The 22,405-nt window shown below is 44.7% G+C and overlaps 1 protein-coding gene across 1 annotated transcript; it reads left to right on the top strand.

Moving 5' to 3' along the window:
- The first annotated feature begins 6,831 nt into the window (after positions 1-6,831).
- LOC129667462 (serpin B6) lies at positions 6,832-21,384 on the top strand. Its single transcript, XM_055595104.1, has 7 exons — positions 6,832-6,918; positions 11,272-11,446; positions 12,743-12,895; positions 14,040-14,157; positions 16,944-17,086; positions 20,423-20,578; positions 20,867-21,384. Exons 2-7 carry the CDS (start codon positions 11,282-11,284, stop codon positions 21,269-21,271), a joined length of 1,140 nt encoding a protein of 379 aa, XP_055451079.1. The 5' UTR covers positions 6,832-6,918; positions 11,272-11,281; the 3' UTR covers positions 21,272-21,384.
- The last annotated feature ends 1,021 nt before the right edge of the window (positions 21,385-22,405 follow it).

The following is a 22,405-nucleotide window of genomic DNA, read 5'->3' as shown; positions in this document are numbered from 1 at the left end:
CTCTTACCAAAATTCATTCCACAAAGGCTCTTCCAAGCCAAAAGAGGGGAACTCTCAAAGGTTCGATTGCTATAAAAGAAGTCTCTAGCTCCTCTCCTACATGCTTGGCAGGCTGACCCATGTCACCATCACGGTGGTGGTGTGGCCTCCAAGCTAAGTCATTAGGTGTGATGATAATTTATATTAGAGTTTTTTTTTTCTAGTCACCTGTTCTAAATCCCAAATATGTGAGACAGAGACTTTAAGCACTACAACTGGGCAGATTCCCATTTATACTAATCTTCTATTCTAGTCTTACTGTTTCCCAACCATGTGTTTCAAATTGTTTGCCATTTTGCTCCTGTCAGGGATGTTAAAGCTTTATCAGGTCAGTTCTTAATTGCCAAGTCCTTTCTCTACCTCCTCTTGAATTCTGTGTAAGTTCTCGCCAAATATTCAGGTAGGGACCACAAGGGAGAAGAAGGAAGAGGAGGTAGAGAAAGGATGTGGCAATTAAGAACTGACCTGATGGAGTAGAAACAGCTCAGACAGGAGCAACATGGCAAGTAATTCAGGACACATGGCTGGGAAATAGCAAGCCTAGCATAGAGGATTAATATAAATGGATATCTGCCCAGTTATGTTACTTAAAGGTTATTAACAAATTTTATAAGTCTCTGTCTCATTTCTTTGGGAGCTAGAGCAGATGATTAGAAAAAAAAAAAAAAAACAAAATATAAATTGTCATTACAAATAGGGGCCCAAAACCATTTTACCTCTTCGATGCGGTAGCTCAAGGTCATCCAGCTGACTTTTCCTTGAGTCATAGAGCAAAGACCACAAGCTCTCTTCCAGGTAACTTGTCTTATAATAGGCAGGAACTTTCAATTCTTTAGCATTCTTATCTATGGAGGCTTTCAGAGGCACACCCAAACTGCATCTTTTCAGGCTACACCTAACTGCATCTGACATCTATTTAAGCTTTTATATTTTGCTAACAATTACGTTTTCTGTGTACAATAATAAAATATCCTGCAACAAAGAAGGCCATTGCATTTGATCAGGGAAGTATCTTCTAGGTCTCTAAGACCACCTGGCTATAATGCAAGCCCAAAATTTAGCTCCTGTTTCCCCCAGAGCTCCACCAGCACTAGGATGGGAGGGACTGCAGAGACTTGGTGTTCCTAGGTAACCACTCACAGGCTGGCTGAAAAATCACCTTATTATCCTCAGGCCCTATTCACCATAGGTTTATCTTTGTTTTTATTTTACCATCTTATTGAGTGTGTGTGTGTGTGTGTGTGTGTGTGTGTGTGTGTGTGTCTTATGAGTTTCCCTGGTAAAGACTCTTGTGGTCAAACTCAGTAGCTGTCTCTGACTTTGTTCTTGAGGGAGCAGTTTTCCTGGCATCCTCATGAATCTCCCTTCACCAGTCACCCAAGACCTCCTGGCCAGGTGATTGTACACCTGCACCCTGTCTTGCACAAGGGTAGTCCCCTCTTCATTTGCATTTTGAAACAAATTTCCCAGTGATATAGCTAACTTCTTTTGCTTTGGAGAAAGAAAAGCAGAGAGGCATGTCAGGGAATCAGGCCAGTCAGAAAGCTGATCAGTGAGAAGAATTTAGTAATGGAGGATTATTTTCAAAGTGACTGAGCACAGAGTCTTGAGTCTGAAATCTGCCTTCTGAGGTGATTTGGGATTTTGTGGGATAAGGAGGTAGGATTTCCTAAGTCAAAGGGCAGAGTGACTGTAAAGAAGTGACAGTGTTCTTACCCCAGTGCTCAATAGTCAGGAGTCCTCATGGGATGATGTTCAGAAAATGGTAGTGTTGGTTTGGTTTAGGAAGTTTTCAGGCCCTTAAAGACAAAAGTCTTCTATCAGAATTCTGAAGTGAAGTGCCAAATGTTTATAGTAAAAAAAAAAAAAAAAAAAAAAAAAAAAAAAAAAAAAAAAAAAAAAAAGGGTGCTTGGGACTGGAGACAAGGCTCAGCACTTAAGAGCACTTAATGCTCTTCCAGAGGGCCTGACTTCTCTTTCCAGTGTCCACTTCAGGTGGCTCACTACTATCTGTAACTCTGCCTCCAGGACATCTGATACCCTCTTCTGTCTCTATAGGGCACTTGCATATATATATATATATATATATATATATATATAAGCTAAAATCAGCTAAAATCAGTGGCCCACACTCTCAAGGACCTTTTGACCTACACTGGTGCGATCCTCCCGGCCTGCCGCAGCTGAAGGGCTTCACCTTGAATGTGGGTTAAGCCTGCAAGCTTCTGAAGCATCCTCACAAGAGCAGATTCCCTGGTGGAGCCTGAAGCAGCCTTTCCTGCCCAATCACCTGTTACCTGCTTGGTGGGGTGACTGCTTCACTTTTATATTAGCCTAGTACTATTAGGCATGCTTGTGTGAGTAACCCAAGAATATCTGAGAGGCAGATTTTGTGTGGCCAGCCTAATTGCCAAGCACCTTACAGTCCACAGACAGTGCTCTCCACACTGGGGATGGTAGTTCACAGAAGGCTGGCAGGAGAAGTACGAGGCTGAGATCAGCTTGAGCTATCTAGTGACTTCAGTGAGAGCCTGTTTAAAACTACCACAAAACCCCCAAAACAAACAAAAAAAAAAACCCATGCAAATGTAGTTGGAGACTAATAAAAAATTGTTTGGATATATGACCTCCAAATTAATGGTTTTGCTAAAAAGTAGGCAATAAAAAAGCAAATGAAGCAGTATGACTTACATAGGTTTGAGTTGGATGGTTTTTGACCAGCTCTTCTTTCAAAAATCTCCAGATTAACAAGGTTCTTCTAATTTAACTTTTAAATACAAGAGTATAATTTTAACAGTAAAGAAATAATTGAAACTCAGGTTGTGAAAACCATCTTCACAGTGGCACCTGCAAGCTTCATGGCCCTGGCTCTCTGGGCACCTGTCTTCCAGGTGCTAGTTTACTGTATTGAGCTGGGAAGTGCAAATGTCCTCTGAGCCACTGAACAAGAGGCTGATAAATTATATATATATATATATATATATATATATATATATATATATATATATATATATATATATATATATATTTAAAAGAAAACAGCACCACTATTGAGCTCTTGAGAAGACCATTTTTCAGTTTTGGTTTTCTTTTTTATCAGTTTTTTATCTCCTAGTACTTTGCTAGCTGTTTCTGACTGTTACAGTTCAAAAGGTAAATGATATACTAAACTCTGTCGTGACTTTAAACACAATTTTTCTTTTAGTCCCTTCCAGCTATGGCTGGATGTCTCACTATAGTTCTGCAAGTTGATTCTTGAGTGCTTTCTGCCTGCTTCTCCATCTCTTCCCATGCCTGACTCCCACTAAGTTTGCTGTTTGCTTTTTAAAGGCACTGAAGATACATTGCATACTCTCTGCCACCCAGCCCTCTGACTCTTTCATTTTGTTCGTTTTTGCTTTTAGTACACTACTTTAAAATTTATTCTTTGAGAATGTCATAGATTATACAATGTATTTTGATCATATCCCCTCCAACTCCTGCTAGACACCTCCACCCATTTCCTTCCCAACTTTATTTTCTTCTCTTTCTCTTTCTCCTTTCTTCTTCCCACCCTCCCTCCTTCCCTCCCTCTCTCTTCCTCCTCCTTCTCCTCCCCCCTCTATAACCTACTGAGTCCAATTAGTATTATCCGTATATAGCTGGATATAGGGTTGCCCTTTGGCTCATAGGCAGTTTGCCAGGTGCAGCACCCCGATTCCACCTCCCCCAACAGCCATCAACTGCCAGGTGCAGCACCCCGACTCTACCTCCCCCACCAGCCATCAACTGCCAGGAGTTCCTCCTAAAGCTCTTCTCTTATCCATTCTGCGGTGTTGACTGGCTGCGGGCCACCTGCAGGCAATAATCTGTTGAGTTCGTAGATGCAATGGCCCTATTGTGTCCCGAAGACACAGGGTGGCAGCAATCTTCTGGAACCCCTGGCTCTTAACATTCTTTCTTCTCCCAGAGAGTGGATTAATACTCCTCCCAGAAACCATAAGTTATCAAAGAAAAAGCTAGTGCTAGCTATGGAATACCTTCCTTGGAGTTGTTCACCAGGGAACTCCCAGAGTCTCTAAAATAATACAGGCTCTTGCCATTGCTCCTGGCTGCCCACCAGAACTCAATTGAAAGAGCCTGTGGCTGAAGTCACCACACGCTTTAGCCTCACAACTTGAAGAAATCAAACTACTCCTGGTTTGGAAGCTTTCTCTGTGCTGGGTAGCTTTCATAGGGCAGAAGGCTCTAGGCAGGCGCTGCGAGATCCCACTTGGTTTTCTTCATGTTCTCCTTTCAGCATTGTACCTGGACTGCTTATAGAATGTTTTGGTTTTGACTAAGTTCATTTTGATGTCTCTGTTTCTATCTGTCTGTCTCTCTGTGTGTGCCTAGATGCATGCGTGTGTGTGTGTGTTGCAAATGATTGAAACTTGGATCCTATGTGTGGTAGGCAAGCACTTACAACCTTGCCTTTTGCTCTTCTCCATTCTCTCACAGTGGCCTTGCCCTCATTCATCCATTATCCCTGGCTCTACTAACATGTAAAGGCTCTGGTACAAAGGCCTGGAGACTCAGGCTCTGAAAACCCCTGTGGAAAAGTAAGAAGCCCAGGACACTGAAACGCAGGAGACTGATCAGTCACTGATACCTCCTGGTCTTTTTTTTTTTTTTTTCCTTTTCTTGCACCATCCAGGGTCCACAGCGCTGAGGCTCTCTACCAAAGATAAGCACAGTTAGTTCCTCATTAAATGAGGAAGAGAAGAGAGGAAAGAGGAGAAAATATAGAAGACCTGTGAGGGATGGCAAACAGTAGCCTTTATATTCTTCATCAGGCTCTACAGACTGGTTTGCCAGGCTTTATCAAAAGTTGTCAGCACAGGGAGCTGGGGTGGGAGGTGGGGAGGTCAATGACAGAGTGAATATGGGCTTAGCACATGGAAGCTCTCGGTCCAGTCTCAGAAGGTAAAGGGGGGAGATTCCAAGCACCTGCCCATTCATGCCCCTCAGGAATTACCTACAGAGAGGGAAGAAAGGGCACAGTAGACACCTTAACCCCAGGCCTCCGTCACATTAACACCAGCACTACTTAGCCACTGGAGTAATTCACCAACTGTGTACTTGTATCACTTCCTGTTAAAAATGGCTCCTTTTGACTGTCACCACGTCTTTGATAACAAGCCCACTAGAATACACACTATAAATAATGATAGATGTGCCTTAACAGCCTCATGTTGAGGGATCTTTTCTCTGCATTATTAACCTACAGGATCTAGAAACATTTCCTTAAAGTGATTTACTAAATCAGAACAAATCCTTCTAGTGTAGCGGAGGCACCTGCCCTGCTGTGACATGACCACTGCGCACCGTGAAGCAGCGTTGCTGTGGAGACCTATAGACTTGACAAGGATGCAAGCAGACAGCCAGAACAAGGCTAGGAGGCTCGCCTGCAGCTTCTGCTGTCTTCAGACGTAACGGTGCCCCCGCTGCATGTAACATAATTGAAAACGTTAAGACGGTAAGAATCAACCCACACAAAAGAGTAAGGAAGATTTCTGTTTCTATCAGAGGAAGTTCCGCCCTCCTCCCCTACCCCCAGCAACTTACAGAGTGATCGATCACAGAATGTTAGTCTTTTTAGGAAAGGGGAAATTAGAGTTCCACATAGAATTTTAATAGACCTAAATGCATCCTGTATATACACAGTATATTTTGCAAAGAACACGCTGGAAGGATAAACTGGAATAAACTGGAGTGGACTGGAGAAGTCTCTGGTGGGGGGGGGGGGAACTAAGAGCATGTGCTGCTGCTCTTCCTGAAGCTCAGGGTCCACTTCTTAGCTCACAGCTTCTGTAACTCCAGTTTCAGGGGACCCCATGCTCACTGAGTTCGTGTATGCAAACTCACACTCAGATACACGATAAGCACACAATTAACTACAAACAAAGCTGGAGCAGAACAAATGAAGGACGGGCTGTGGCGGATAGTAAGATACTCTGAGAATTCCTTAGTTCCACTACTTCAAATGTAAAATTTTACAGCTGGGTGGCTCCCTGGTTCTCTACTGACATATACTATGCCGAGGGGCCCCGGGCCTCTGGTTGACATTCTGTAAATCAGAAGAGCCTCCACAGGAAACATCCAGTGTAAATGTCAACAGGGTCATTGTTGGGAACCCCAGGTTTAGGCCAAGGGTGAAAGGAGACCGCAAAGAATCTGTTTCCGGAGTTGACCTGTCCTTACAGGTTTAAAACCCAATCAACAGTCTCCCCACCCGGCAGACAGGGTTTCCAATCTTATTTATATAAAATCTCAGCACCTCGGGGTCCGACCTTTCCATTCTGGAGTAGTGGAGTCTTGGGACACAGGCACTGACCAACTGTCTGTATTTTTGTGTGCCTCCTGAACAAGCGCTCTACCGCCAGCCCCAGTAGTTAAAAGTCTTTTTTTTTTTTTTTTCCTCCCTCACTTTAAACATCTGTTCTGTTGAGTGGCACTTATGTCCATCCGGTAAGTGCTGGCAAACTGCCGGTGTCCCTTAGGGCTGTCCTTCAGTCCATAAAGGCTCAGTAAGCAGTCTGGAGGAAACCACCCAGACTCCAGCCTGCATAACACCCCTGCACTACTAGAGCTTGGGTGTAGCCAGAGCATCCAGAAAGTACCAGGAAGATAAGCTGCGGTAGTGTGGCCAGGAGCCAGCGGAGGAGCTAGGCTATAGGGGTGCAGGCGCTCACCTGGCCCTGCCCTTTGCCCTTTCTTAGCCTGAGGAGGCCCGCTCCCTGGCCTCCAGGCTCCGCCCGCCTCCCCGCCCATCAGCTATTTGAGGGCCCGGGCGCGGCCCGTACCTCCTCCTCCTCTCTCCGTTCTGCTCGCAACCGGCCAGGAAACCGAGAGTCTGGGGTACGCTCTGCTGTAGGCTAACTGTGGCCCGGGCGCTGGGGACGCGGGCGGGTGTGGCGCGGGGCGAGAGCCCAGAGGGCCTGGCTCGGGTTCCCTCTGCAGCGCAGCGGCCTCAGCCGGCTGTGACGCCGCCGGGTGAGTCGCCTTGTGATCCCGGCCTGCTGGTGGCATCGCCGCCCTCCCAGATCCACCAGCGTCCTTGGAGGAGGAGGCTGGCGAGGGATGGGGGCGACGCGGAGCCGGCCCGGCTGCTGCGCGGGGGTCCGGGGCTACAGGTGACCACGCATGTCCCCTCGGTCACGAGTGATCCTGGAGACCCACGGCTGGTGACGCACTGCTACAGGGCGTTGGGATCTGAGAGGGGAAAGGGAACAGAGAGAGGCCAAGGGCTGGGTGTTCAGGCCCAGGCTGTGCTGGGGAGTTCTGAGAAATCCTCAGTACCCTGGAGGCCCACGAACCTTGATACTTTTGAGAAACAATTCCAGATCTTTGATTTTTTTTTTTTTTTTCCTATTAAACTCGCGCCAGAAAAAAAAAAATGTTGTGAGATTTAATGTCTGTCAGGCTAGGAGGAAGGACACAGGCAAAGTTTTGACAGGGTTTCTGTTCCAAATGAAATTGGCTTGTAAGCGAGTGTTTTCCTCCCATCTTGTTTTGATGGACCCAGAGCCTTGTTCTGCTGAGCAAGTACTCTGCCACTGTGCCATAGGCGTGGTCTTCCTCTTTTCCTTCCCTTAGGTCTGTTTTGAGAATCAGAAGCGTGGACAGCTAGCATTTACGTGGTGTTAGCCACACTGGTTGTGAGGGAAAGCTGAGTGAGGTTTGGCACTTTTTTTTTAATTTTTTTTTTTTTTTTTTTTTTTTTTTTGCCTGCTTGGGAGGCAATTGCCTGTGATAGAGCTCTTCCGGAGGCTGCCCATTTCCTTCCTCCAGTGGTTTGGGACTTGGGTGTGGGATCTGATGTATCAAGTAACCTTGGGTAAATGTATGTGATCAGGGACCATAATGTTGGGGCCATGAAATGACTGTTATCAGTACGCATGGGGAGTGTCCCGGTGTTTCATGGCTGCCCTGAGTAATTGTATCCCCCTACGACTTGTGCCATCATGCAGAGAGGGTGTGTTTGGGTCACTCTTGCCTCCATACACCAAGTTTATTTGGCTCCCCATACCTGCATGTCCCCCCATCCCATCCCATACATGTATTTCACCTTTAGTCAACATGAAACAGCAGGTAGAAACCAAAATCTGATAGAAAACATTGCAGGAGAACTGAGATGTGTTTCTGCACACCTGCAATCCCAGCACTCAGGAGGCTGAGGCAGGGGAATGGGAGTTTGAGGCCAGCCTGGGCTGTATACATACATACATACATACATACATACATACATACATACATACACACACGTATACATATACTTTTTTCCTGTCCTTGTTTTCTAAACAGTATGGTAACAGGGACCATTTAGCTAACATTTACATTATGGTGTGTATTTACTCATGTCCAGACCATTCAAAATATGCAGTGGCATGTACATTTGCTAGGTCAAATATTAAGTTATTTTACCTAAGTAAATTGAGCACTTGAGGATTTTGGCATCTTCAGATACCAGCTGATATCCTTCAGATATCCAAGAATGACTGTTAAAATTCTATTATTTCCAGCCCAAAGCATCTTTAGATTAGTTTAGTGAGTTACAACTAATTCAGGCCAATAGCAGTAGATTTGCATTAGAGTAATCAACAGCTGTGGCCCCACATCCTAGTATCTGGCAAAAAGAGCCTGGAAGCATATCCTTTAGGATCATATGGAACGCCAACCCTCTGTTTCCAAGCTTATTGGACCTGGGGTTAAGCCATACAGTTAGTCTTTGCAGACCTTTCAGAAGTGTGCTGGGCTACAGTGCTGGCAAAAGGGAACAGATATTTGACCTATTGCTTAGCTGCCATTCTCAGCTAGCCACCTCTGTAGCCACTGGCCTCAAAGTGCCATACAAATGCCATTCTTTGTGTGTTCTTGGATTTGGAGAAGGTTGGTGATGATTTTCTAATTGACAGATCTGGAATCACTTAAGAGACAGTACTCAGGAACACCGAGAGTTACTGTCTTGATTAGGTGAGTGTCTTGGCTGGGCTTTTGAGGGACTGTCCTGAGTAGATTAATTGAGCTTTGAAGACCTAAAAGTGGACAGCACTATTCTCTGGGCTGCATAAAAAGTAGTCAGCTAGCTGAGCACAAGTATTCATCTCACCCAGAACTCTGGAACTGTAAGGAGCTATGAGCCAAAGTGAACTCTCAATGAAGTTGCTTTTCTCGGGGTATTTTATCACAGCAACAGACATTCGGGAAGTCCTGGATGAGGTCAGCCCAAATGTTTTAGCATCTGACAAATAGGTAATGCAGAAAGAGAGAGCACAGAGTCAGTTTATCAGAAATGAGCAGCACTTTCATAACTGTTTCCAGAGTGAAAAGGACAATCTCTTGAATTGCTAGTTTGAAAGGTCTCCTAAGAGCCCAGCAAAATGCATGAGTAGGGTGTTTCTGAATATCAGAAATAAGAATAAGAGTCCATAAGCTTTCAGAGTAGGGGTTGGAGAGGGGCAGAGGGATCTGGAGTCATTATGTCATCAGACCTTCCAACAGCAAAACTGGTAGCCAAGAAGCGGTGAAGCTAGAGTTAAAAGAAACAGATGTAAAATTACATGTAACCTTTTATAGACCCTGCCAAACCCAATGACATGGAATAATACATTTTCAGAGGTTCAAAAAATGAGAATAACTGTATTCTTTCTTAGAAAGTGGTTGGTCAGTGTGCTGCATCAAAATAAAGGAATAAATGACAAAACAAGAATATATTTGGGCTCAGAACAGATGATATAGGAAAAGAAGTATGAGCTTTATATAGTATTCATAGAGCAAGGGTCCAGGAGTCCTGTCACTAATATGGCCAGTAAACACTAGTTGGTATAAAACATCCATGCAACAAAAGAGTAATATGATTGAGATATGAATGCCTCCGAGTGCTAGTGGGTCTCAGAAGAGTCAAGACCATAAGAATTTGTAATGGTGATCTATTTTAAACCATGGTACATGAGAGCCTTAAAGGAGCCATCTATCCCATCTCGTCAATTGGTGTGCCCAACCATAGCGGGGGATTCTCTCTCTCTCTCTCTCTCTTTCTCTCTGTCTGTAGGTGTAGACACATGTCTTGGCTTGCACATGGAACTCAGAGACCAACCTCAGGTGTGGGTCCATGCCGTTCATTTTGTTGGAATAGGGTCTCATACTTTGCCACAACATTTGCTAGGCTTCTGACGTATGATCTTGCAGATATTCTCCTGTCTCCACCTCCCATCTCACAGGATTGGAGTTGTAGATGGGTGCCACCTTGTCTGGCCTCACACGGGTGCTGGAGCATCAAACTCAAGTCCTTAAGCTTGCATGGCAGACACTATCCTTTGAGCCATTTCCCTAGTCCAACATCTGTATTTTAAATCAGCACCAATACTCAGTCTGTTCTTCAGACATTCAGAATTAGTTCTTTACAAATCCTCTCCTGAAAGAAAGCAAGAGGGGAGCCGTACCTTGGCCTTGGTCTGGAAGGGTCAGCATAGTATCCTCTTGTTGCTGTGAAGCCAGGATATTTGAAACCAACAGCTTGGGCAAAGTAACCAGTATAAAGAGATTCTCACTAGCCATATAAACACAGTTTTGTGCACCAAGAAGAAAAAATACCAGGTAACTGGAAATATTTATTAAAAGGCTCGTGTCCCTGAGTAAATTCAAATGAGGCAAACAAGATGACTTAAAGGCACGAAAGAATTCAGCAGTATTTACACTTCTAGGAATGTTAAAGCTGTGCCATGTATTCTGTTCTTATCACTACAACCTTTCCCTTTCTTGTAGCCTGTTACTTCCCCTTTCCATGTTGCCGTGAGTTCCCAGCCTACCTGGGGAAGTCTTAGAACTGCTGTACTGTCTAACTTCGGAAAAGGAATTTGACAGATGCTAGTGGATGATGTGAGAGCTAACAGGCTCTGCTCCTACGGTTGCTTGCTTCCAGCCTGTACGACTGCATGTGTGGACCTTCTGGCTGGTGGGTCCTTAGCTGCCTCTTGGTCTCTGAGCCAGCTTTTTCTGGTTCCCTGTGTATTGGTTTCTGCACATGAGAAAGTCGAGGCACTGGCCCAGGTTAGCCCCAGCGGGGTTGTATCACTTCCTGGCTGTGACCTTTGCTTTCCAGGATTCCTTTCCCCTTTTGTTGACTGAGCCACAACATCGTAATGCGAATGAGAGTGAAGATATGGTCTACACATCAGCCTGAATTTATGTGTTATTATTTTCTCATTCTAGGCTCACCATCATGGATCCTCTCCAGGAAGCAAATGGCACCTTTGCCTTAAACCTTTTGAGAATACTGGGTGAAGACATCTCCAAAAATGTATTTTTCTCTCCCTTTAGCATCTCCTCAGCCCTGGCCATGGTCTTCATGGGGGCAAAGGGAAACACTGCAAGTCAGATGATTCAGGTAACCAGCGCCATTTCACAGCAGCTGAATACCATAGATTGTTCGTTGAGCTGGTCCTCCACATTCTCCATCTCAAAAACAAAGAAACAAAACAACAACAATAAACACACACACCATTTTGAGGAATAAGTGGCAATGAAATGACAAAGGGGTATGGCTGGAGAGTTGAGGGGAAAGATGCATTATGTCTGCTAATATCTGCTCACAGTGTGTATGTGAGGGTTAGCAAACACCGAAGGGGTGGGGCCAGGGCGCCTGTGATCCCTATATTCTTCTCTAGCCCTAACGAATCTCAGCTTTCTCACAGGTAGGGAACACTAGACTGGTCTTGTGCCAGGACCTTTAAGGTTCCTCTGAAAGGAGGTCAGCGTTGGCTAGGAGACCAGGGGCAGATTCACTGGGCTCTTCTTGGATGTATTGCTTTAGCTACGGAGGTGCATGAACTGCAGCAACAGGCATAAGATGGGGAGGCTACCTTGGGCTAGGACTCTGCATTCTGGGTTATTTCTTGGCAGCACCCTTCCATTTTTATAAGACGCACCGTGTTTGTTGTTTTCTCAGCCTGCCTCCTGCCTGACGAGAGTTAGGTCCTATAGGTCTGCCTTCAAGTTAAACTGCCACTCTTTTACTTCCAGGCTATCCTATCTACGGATAGGCAGTTCATCTGTTTCCCACGGGAGCAGCTGAAGCCTTTCATGTAGCTCTTCAGCAGGCTTGGAAAGTCTAAGGGGCGGATCTAAGGTCTGGTGCCTAGGTGTTCGCTGTTGGCTGGGGTCTTGCTGCTCTTCCAAGCAGCTTTATGTGGTTGCAGTCACTCCAGGATCTTCCACGTGACCTGCTGCAGGATGGCTTGGATTTCCTTCCACCATGATGGCACAAGAGTACAGATGTGGCAGCCGCCAAGGCCTAGAACAGGGTCACTCTTCTCAGTCCTGGTGTTCAGACAGTGCAGGAACCAGCCCAGACCCAGGGGCAGGGAGGAGAATGTGTGACTTGAGGTCAGAAGCCAGGCACTTGAATAGCAGCAGGTCTGCTTGGCAGCCACGCTTGAAGCCAGAGCACAGTTCGTGACCGTGAAGAGCTGGGTGTGTGAAGTGCCTTTTCTGCTCAGACCAGGGCTGACAGGGCACAGGGGAGGACCCTGGAGGGGGAACATTCAAGGAACTTTCTTCTTTAATCCTGTGGTTCTTTGAGGGGCAGCAGGGATCTGTAAAATTCTGAGGATGAGTTTAGTGTTGACTCATTTCCTGTAGCTGGGCCTGCTGAGGTTGTGCTTTCAATCTGTGTTGCTCTTAGGCACTTTCTTTGGATAAATGCTGTGGCAAAGCAGAAGGGGACATCCACCCAGGCTTCCGGTCACTCCTCACTGAGGTCAACAAGACTGGCACGCAGTACTTGCTCAGATCAGCCAACAGGCTCTTCGGGGAAAAGACTTGTGATTTCCTGGCCGTAAGTGTTGTGTCCTACTCAGAGACATTAAGCTGAGGATTAGCCCCACTTCCTTGCCCACTAATGCAGTTTTGTATTTGTCTAGATGATTTGAAACCATGTGTGAGTATCTTCTTATTGTACAGAATGTTTAAGCAAGAGCCATCCTCTAACTCTGTCCCTTCCACAAATAAGAGCTTTTCATATACAGTGATGTATGCTCATGTACATATAGAAATTCAATTGGTAACAGTTTTTCCTGTGTGATACTATTACATATATTGTTTTTAATGTGTTTCTCTTATTTTTTTAATATACCCTGCCTCATTATTATTACTGCTACTTGTTGTTGGTGTGAGAGATGGAACCCAGTGTCTCACACATTTAAGCCCTGGGCCCGCACTGTAAATACCGTTCAGTTTTATTAGCCATCATACGAAAGTCTTGAGTATAGATATTTGGTGACATAGGAAACCACTTTTCTGTAGGCATAACCAGCTTGTATACAGTGCAGGCCATTAGCAACAGAGTTCTTGAATGTGGATTTATGCCCATGTGCATGAATGGCTGTCAGATACACATGTAAAAAGAAGGAGGAGCCTTAAGATTGTAAGATGTTAACGCTTCATTGTTCTCCCAAATGGCCAAAGGTATCAGCAGAGTTCATTTCTGTCCCTGTTGTGGGCTATGCACAATTTTACTGTTTTAAATTTTGGTCTTGAGATTGGAAACATTTTTCTTTTTTTGAGCATGCTCAAAGTGAATATTTCTAAATACAAAAAAAAAAAATAAATAAAAAAATAAATAACCTGAGATCTGAAAACTTCTGAATCTAAATTACCTCTGATCCTGAGCATATATGGTAATTTCGCTCAGCTTATATACGAGTAGTCCATTCATATATTCTGTGGACATTTTTTGTGTTGTGTGTGTTATATTCCTTTTTGCTAATTATAAGAGATTTCCTTTTTGCAATGTTTGAGGTCAGTCTTACCTTTTTATTGTAATTTTGTAACCTATTTCAGATCTACCCTGCTTTAAAATATGTGATATAAAGTGGGTGCAGCGGAGCATCAGGTCAGATAGTTCTATGCAATAGCAGTAAGTTCTATGCAATAGTACATTTATTGATCCATCGATCGATTGATTGATTGCTCTGTGTCAGTCCTTTAAAGATTCCTGCCGCAAGTTCTACGAAGCAGAGTTGGAAGAGCTGGACTTTAAGAGCGACACAGAGCAGTCCCGACAGCATATCAACACTTGGGTAGCCAAAAAGACCGAAGGTGAACACGGGGCGACGGTAGTTTGTTTTTAGTGCTGAGACTGAATCCAGGGGCCTGAGCATGCTGTGTGGGGTCTCCTGTGCCACTGAGCCACACCCCAGGCCCTGTTGCAGTTAGCCTATATTTTTTAAATGGTACATTTATTTACTTGTTTGTTTATTATGTGTTTGTGTATGTCTCTGCACACCTGCAGTCAGGATAACTGACAGGAGTTGGCTTTCTCTTTGTACCCCTGGTTGCTAGGTTTTCTACTTAGTTCTTTAGGTTTGGCAGTGAAGGCCTTTATGTGCCAGGCCATCTCTTGTCTCTAGACTTTTTATTTTAATTAAATTAAATTAATTTATTTTTGAGATAGGGTCTCATTGCGTAGGCTTGGCTGTCCTGGAACACCCTGTGTAGACGAGGCTGGCCTGGACCTCTGGGATCTACCTGTCTCTGCCTCCTGAGTGCTGGGATTAAAGGCGTGTGCCACCACAACCAGCTCCTGAGTCAGAACTCTTAAACTTTGCCCATCACAACTCCTTTTTACCCGAGAAATTTTTATGTGACCTTGCACAGAGTACAAACAGGTATACATTTATCTTTAAAAGAATCTTTATGTGTATACCTGCATAAATTTATGTGTACCCTGTGCCTTCAAGGACTTGCAGAAGCCAGAGAGTGACAGATCCCCTGGAACTGAAATTACAGGCAGTTGTGAGCCATGTAATATGGGTGCTCTATGAACTTTTAACCATGTAGTCATCTCATTATCTCCCCAGAGATGTAATAATTTGATGCTTACGTGCTGGGAATGAAAGTATGAGGATATTGTAAATCTGTTTTTCACAACGAAGCTATTCTGTCTATAAGAGCAGAAAAACTTTGTGTGTAGATCACAAATGCTGCATTCCTAATATGACAATTTTGAGTATGAGCTGAGATGTTTCACACAGTGTTTGTTGGCATTGCATTTTTTTGGCACAGCACAATTGCATGCACAGTACAAAATGCTCATGTGTGTTCAGGACCAAGGGCACAGTGGAGTGGTGTGAAGCAAGATGGGTGTCACAGCCATAATGAACCTTGGGTTCATCATGCATTTGAATTTGAATGAAGTTTTGGTTATTGCATGTTCAGAAAGCTTTGAGTGTTGGCAGTTTTTCCCACTAGCCCCACACTCAGGCAGTGAGATCCCAACCTGCAGCTGAGGCTTTGCTCTACATAGATACAAACTTTACAAAGCTGTCTCTAAAGTATTGTCAGAGTCTGATACTTTGCCTAACTTTCTCCTGTTCTTTTTTTATCTTTAATTTTTAAACACAGTGGCTCACTAGGTATCCTTGGTTGACCTATGACCTGTTATATAGACCTTTGGCTTCAAACTCACAGAGATAGGCTTGTCTTTGGCTCTGGGATTAAATGATCTGTCACCACATCTGGCTTTTCCCACCGTTTAACAGTGTGTCTGGGATGTCTCCCAATATTTGATACACCTATTTGAGAACTCATCAACCTGCTGTGTCTCCCATCCTTGATCCCTCTCTCCCTCCATCCTTTCGTCCTCCTACTCTCCCTCCTTCCCTTTTTTTCTTATTTTTCTTCCCTTATTTTTCTGGTGCTTTTTAAGGGTTTTTACAAAGAGTGCAGAAGGCTTTCACTCCAGATCTTCAGCTCTTCCCTGGCTGTGTGCAATGCTCCCACTGTGTAGTTATGTAACATGGCTGCAGATGCTGGGCCCAGCCCCCATTTACCTATGGCTGTAGACTGCTTTATACATGTAAGGTTCATTTTATAATTGCTGTTCTACTTTGAATTTATTTTTAAGGTGATACATAAATACACATATTGGCAAAGTTCTGTGTAATTTTCAATGATACCTATATATGTGTATGTATGTGTGTATATATATATATATATATATATATAATTTCAAATATTTTTAAATTTAAATTTACTACCAGTCTATTTTAAAACAACCTAATGTTCCTTTCTTAAAGTTGTATGCACCAATTACTTCCTTCCAGCTCAAGTGTTGCATTTAAATTTCAACTGTGTGTTTAGTATGGATTCAGACATTTTATGTGTTTATTTGGACAATGAAGTTTTTCTTACCAGAACCCCTTTTCCGCTTATTTTTCTTCTCTCTAAAGCTTTCAAACGGTTTGGCTTCGATGCTGGCGAGATGGCACAGCATTTAAGGGCAAACACAAACTGCTGTCTCAAAGGAAAAAAAAAAAAGAAAGAAAAAGAGTTGCCTTGGTCATGGTGTCTCTTCCCAGCAGTAGAACAGTGACAAAGACGAGACCCAATTAGCTAACAGAGTTGACTGATATATGCCAAGGGCTCACCTCCTGCTCACCACGTTGGCTGTTCTGGACTCATTTTGTAGACCACACTGGCACTAACAGAGATCCACCTTCCTCTGCCTCCCGGAATGTTTGGATTAAACGGATGTACCACCACTCCCTTCTCCAAGGCCACTCTTATTTAAAAAAAGCATCAAATTGGGGGCTTGCTTACAGTTTTAGAAGGGTTAGTCCATGATCATCATGGTAGGAAGCAGACAAGCATGGTGCTGTAGCTGTAGCTTTACATCGTGATCCACAGGCAGACGGCAGAGAGAGAGGACCTGCTATCTCAAAGACCATTCCCAACAACACACCTCCTCCAACAAGGCCATACTTAGGAATCCTTCCCAAACAGTTCAACTGAGGACTAAGCATGCAAATATATGAGCCTATGGGGGCCACTCTTATCTAAACCAACACAATTCTTTAATTCTTTTTTTTTTTAATTCCTTTCAGATAAAATCAAAGAGTTGCTGTCTGCGGGTACAGTGAATTCAGACACTCTGCTGGTCCTTGTGAATGCCATCTACTTCAAAGGAAACTGGGAGGAACAGTTTGACAAAGAGGACACCAGGGAGATGCCTTTCAAAGTCAGCAAGGTAAACAGCACAGCCACAAGGAGACTCCTGTTGAGTCCCCTGTTCGCATTGGCTTCTGAAACACTATGAGGCTCCTCCTATAGCCTGTGCCTCTCCTGACCCTGGGCAGCTCAGCAGCCTGGACTCTCTCTCTCAGCCCTGAAGCCTTTCTCTTCCCTTTTTCTCTTGCATGTTGCCAAGGGTGGCTGAAGGCTACATGGTTTCAGGCCTAGCCCTGCGTCTGTCATGGGTTATGCTGTCACTGGCAGCTGTTGAGGCCAAACCTGATGGCAGATCTCTGCAGTGTACTCTGAACAGTCTTTTATAGAACGTTCTAAACTCCAGATGTGGTGTCTGAGGCTCCTTGTGCCCTGAATGCAGCCCGTTCCTCCTGGTTCCCTTCAGTACTGCACATGCCTTTCTCTTCAGTGTGTCTCCCTAGCAGCGTTGACTTGTGTCTTCCTCTCCTTCCAGAGGACCACAGCTCCTGCTGGTTGCCACAAACAATTCAGTGGGAAAATCTTTCTCACCTTGCTTGAAAAACAGCTGAGGGCAGACAGCTGTGTAATGAGTGCCTGGCTTATGGCACTCATTCAGTAAACACTGAACCGGTGCATGAAATTTCAATGTTAGTTTAATGGGATAAACAGAGATTTTTGCTTACACCCAAGCAAACAAAGGATGTCTATGTGGGATAGACTCCATGTTCAACCTCTTCCAAGTTGGGGCATGTTAATTCCTGATGGCCCACAGGTGTTTTTGTTTGTTTTGTTTTTAACCATATCTAGTTCTCCTAGTTCTCTTTCTCTTTCTCTCTCTCTTTCTTGCTTGGTGCATATACGCTTAGGCTGACAAAACAAATTAATTACATCGATCACTTTCTGGATCATTGATTCAAACCTTGGGTCTCCCAGGCAAACCTGAATTTGAACTTACAGTTTCTTAGGAAATGCAGTTCATTTAAGCTTTATTCTTAAATAAGCTGTTCTGTTTTTTCCTGATTAAAGTATTTCTATAATACATGAAGTCATTTGTTGACAAGATGTACTTTTAGACTTCCTTCAGCTGCAAGCAACAGAAACCCTACATGACTATAGTTGAACTCATCCAAGTTCATCACCCACCAGGAGGGCAGGAAATGGGTAAAGGCTGGGGCTGCCTGCATGGGGTGATGCTCTTGGGAACTGGCTTTCCTTTCCTGGTCTGACACCCTTAGCATGGGCCGTTTTTCCTCATACTCACACCAGAGCTCTGACTCTGCAGTTCACAGGGAAGGACATAGGACTGAGAACAAGAAGCCTCCTTCTGAGACCTTTCCACATACTGCATATGTGGAACTACTTTCTGTGGCTCCAAGAGCCGAGAGGCCTTGCCGTGCTACCTTGCATCTGTACTAGCACAGACTGCTCTGTGGCTACAGCAGATGCCAACTGTCATCCATATAGGTGGCCATGCCTCCATGGGCACAGGATTTTCTGTTGGTATAGATTTGTATGTAAGTCATGAGCAGTGTGTCTGCTCATTAGTTTGCCACTAATATAGTCTTCAGATGTCACTCGAGAACTCTCTATGCACCAGGCATTCACTGGCTGAATGTGCCAGCCCTCAGGAAGCTCTGTTTTCCTTGAAGACAGAAATTTGAGATAAGCATAGGTGAAAACACAGTGGCTGGTGGGAGGGCTCCAGAGACATTCAGGGGACATGGCAGGATGCTGTGCTTGGGTGTCTTTGCAGTGATGGCCACTGAGGAAACTTTCACTCTAAGATGGCATGTGAGCAGACACCAGGACATAGAGGTGTGTTCCCGGTTCTGAGGACCAGTGTGCTGTGCAGAAAGGGCCTTAATCTAGTTAACCACAACCACTGCAAACAGCCCTATGAGTATAGTGGGTTAAAGAAGAGAGAGTGGAGTAGATGGAATAGGAAGCAGGGCGGCTCTTTTTCCTATTCCAGGGTGTTTTCAGGATGTTAATAACTTTTGTTCCTGCTGTAGCTGTACCACACAAAGGAGTCCAGCCATGGCAGCGTGGTCTGACTCGCCTTGTGCTGGGGCTTATGGCTGCTGTGCTGAGGTCAGTGAAAAGTAGGTCATCACAGTATCCCAGGGCTGTGCTGATGGCCGTGGACGATAAAAGTCAAGTCAGATCGTGGTTATATTTCAAAGGGACAGACAATACAGTATGGTAATGAGTCAAATGTAGGGTATCAGAGAAAGGTAAGAGTCAAAGATATGACATGGTTTTGGCAACTGGAAGGAGGACATCACTGTCAATCAAGACAAGTAGGAGTTGTAGGTAGAGCAGCTGTACAGAGGAATGTGAAAGTGCAGGAGTCGGATAGACTATAGAACGAGTTCTCCCAGAGTTCAGGGAGAAGTCCAGGCTACAACAGTGAGTGTGGGAATTATGTGGACAGCCATGAGAATGAATGAGACCCCAATAGAATAGAACTGTTGGCCCATGGCATCACAGGCATTTGTAGATTGGGTCAGTCAACTTTCTGTCACTAAAATGTGGAGATAACCAACTTAATAAGAGAAAGGGTTTATTTGACGCAGCATTAGGGATGTAAGTGTGTGATGAGATGGACCCATTGTTTTGGGGCCTGTTTTGAGGGTTCTGGAATGGAATGCTGGGAGCAGGTATTAGAGCAAAATGGTTCATTCCAAGGCCAGGAAGTAAAAGAAAGGAAAAAGTCCAGGATCCCACAGTTCCTTTCAAGGGAACATCCCAATGACATAAATACCTCCCACTAGGCCCCACCTCTTAGAGATTCCATCCCTATGCCAGGCATGGTGGCACACACCTTTAATTCCAATGCTCGGGAGGCAGAGGAAGGTAGCTCCCTGGGTTCAAGGCCAGCCTAGTATGTGTAGCAAACTCTAGGCCAACGAGGGCTACATGGTGAGATTCTGTCTCAAATGAAAAAGATTCTACCTCCTCCCAAACTTGCACACTGAGGACCAAGCCTTGAAAAATGTGCCCTTGGGGTCATATGAGGCCTAAACAAGTGTTTGAGAGGCTAATGAAATCAATTCAAGAAATTGCTCCCTGGTCTGAAGAGATAGCTCAGCAGTTAAAAGCTCATGTTGTTCTTGAAGAGAACCAGAGTTCAAATCCAGCACCCACTGGTGTCCCCATAACTCCATAACTCCAGTTCCAGGGGGTTTGATGCTTTCTTCTGAAATATGCAAGTACCAAATCCAGTGGTACCAGTACATACATGCAGGCCAAACACTGATAAAATATCATTTAAAAAGCAGGTATTCCTAGTTGCAGTGCCTGGCTCCCTTGGTTGAATTTGCCCAGTATGTCACTTGTGTCTCCTTTCAACTTGATGTTTATCCATCCTTTACAGAATGAGGAGAAACCTGTGCAAATGATGTTTAAGAAGTCTACCTTTAAGATGACCTATATTGGAGAGATATTCACCAAGATTCTGATGCTTCCCTATGTCGGCAACGAGTTGAACATGATCATCATGCTTCCAGATGAACACGTTGAACTGAGAACGGTAAGGACCCTGAGACCTCGATGAAGCTGTAGCAAGAAAGAGTAGCATTTGGGTTTCTGCTGGGGCAGCTCTCCCAGGCTCCCAGAATCGTGCATTTGTTTTCCTTTCATTTGTGGGACTGGGGTGGGACCCAGGGCCTGGAGCATGCTTGACAAGTACTCAGCAATGCACTGCTCCCTAGCCCCTCCCCGCTACCATATCACCCCACATCCACACTCCCTGGGCAGTGTAGAGCTTCCCCATCTCGGGAATGAGAGCATTATCCTAAAGTCTTGAACTCTCTTCTAGGTGGAAAAGGAAATAACTTACGAGAAATTCGTAGAGTGGACGAGGCTGGACAAGATGGATGACGAAGAGGTGGAGGTTTTCCTCCCTCGGTTTAAACTGGAGGAGAACTATGACATGAAGGATGTCCTGTGCAAGCTGGGCATGACTGATGCCTTTGAGGACGGCAGGGCAGACTTTTCTGGAATATCTTCCAAGCAAGGCGTGGCTCTCTCCAAGGTCGTGCATAAGTCTTTTGTGGAGGTCAATGAGGAGGGCACAGAGGCTGCGGCTGCTACAGCTGCCATCATGATGCTGAGGTGCGCAAGTTTTGTCCCTCGCTTCTGTGCCGACCGCCCCTTCCTCTTCTTCATTCAGCATGCTAAGACCAACGGGATTCTGTTCTGTGGCCGGTTCTCCTCTCCCTGAGGAAGGGATGCTCCTGTCAGTCTTTTACCCACTCTGGTTTACCTGTGACCTAAGTGACCTTATCCATAAGTGCATTGACAGCATTGAAATAAAGGGCTCACTAACAACCCCCACCTTCAAAGTGAGTGTTTGTCTGCCTCGTGGGAGGGATTTCTGTAGGATATGGATTTGCACCTCTGTGGGTTTGTGGTGTTGCTGGCTACAGAGCTCATTCCTGCTAGAAGACCCTGTGGCTCTAACACAGGCATCCCTGTGTGCTTCTTCTCTTTCCTTGGTAGCATGAGGGTCTCATCCCACTTTAAGTGACAAAAAAAGCCAGTGAGTTGAAGCTCTGAGGAGTGGGTAGGAGGGACATGCCTCAGATAGTCTCTATGTAGAACTGTGTGCCAAAATTTGTGTTACCAGATAGGTGGGATATGCAGTTACTCAGCCTAGTAAGAAAAGATCCTTTTTCCTAGATCTCTCTTTCCACTGTCATATGGGATGACACTTATACCTCTTTAAGAACATACTGTCCACTCTTTCCCAAGGGATGGGAAAATGAGGTCATTAATTTTGACTATAGTTGCATGAATAGATACCAGGTGACTTTCTATTTAGTGACAAGTATTGCAAATAAAAAGGTGATACATTTCTTCAGTCTTGTTTGCTGTGTGCTGGAAATATAATAGAAACATTTAGCAGGAAGGGAAGAAGTTGAAGGGGGCAGGGTCTGTGTGAAAGAGTTCTGTTGGAATTCTAAGGGATGGCAGGAAGGACGTTCCATGATCTCTGCAGTTTGGAAACAGCCAGGATTCCTTCTGACTTCACTGATGCCTCTGTGGTGATGATATTATTGGATAATGTTAAGACTCATGGAACTTAGGAGTTGATGTGGAGAAAGGGAGATGAAGGGTTGCTGCTTTTGATGCTCACCCTTTGTCAGTGTCCTGTTGCTATAACAAAAATACCTGTGACTGGAAAATATGAGCATGATGGAACAGACATGTGATTACAGCACTGGGGAAGTAGGGGTGAAAGGATCAGGTAACAAAGCTATCTGGACTTAGCTGGAGTTTAGTGACACAAACTAAACATACCTAGCAGACATCTACAGAATATTTCATCCAAACACTGAAGAACACACATTTCTCA

The sequence above is a fragment of the Psammomys obesus genome, unplaced genomic scaffold, assembly GCF_907164565.1.
Source record: "Psammomys obesus unplaced genomic scaffold, mPsaObe1.curated_primary_1811, whole genome shotgun sequence".
Lineage (NCBI taxonomy): Eukaryota > Metazoa > Chordata > Mammalia > Rodentia > Muridae > Psammomys > Psammomys obesus.
The sequence above is the reverse complement of the archived record's forward strand: the minus strand, read 5'-3'. Positions and strand labels throughout refer to the sequence as shown.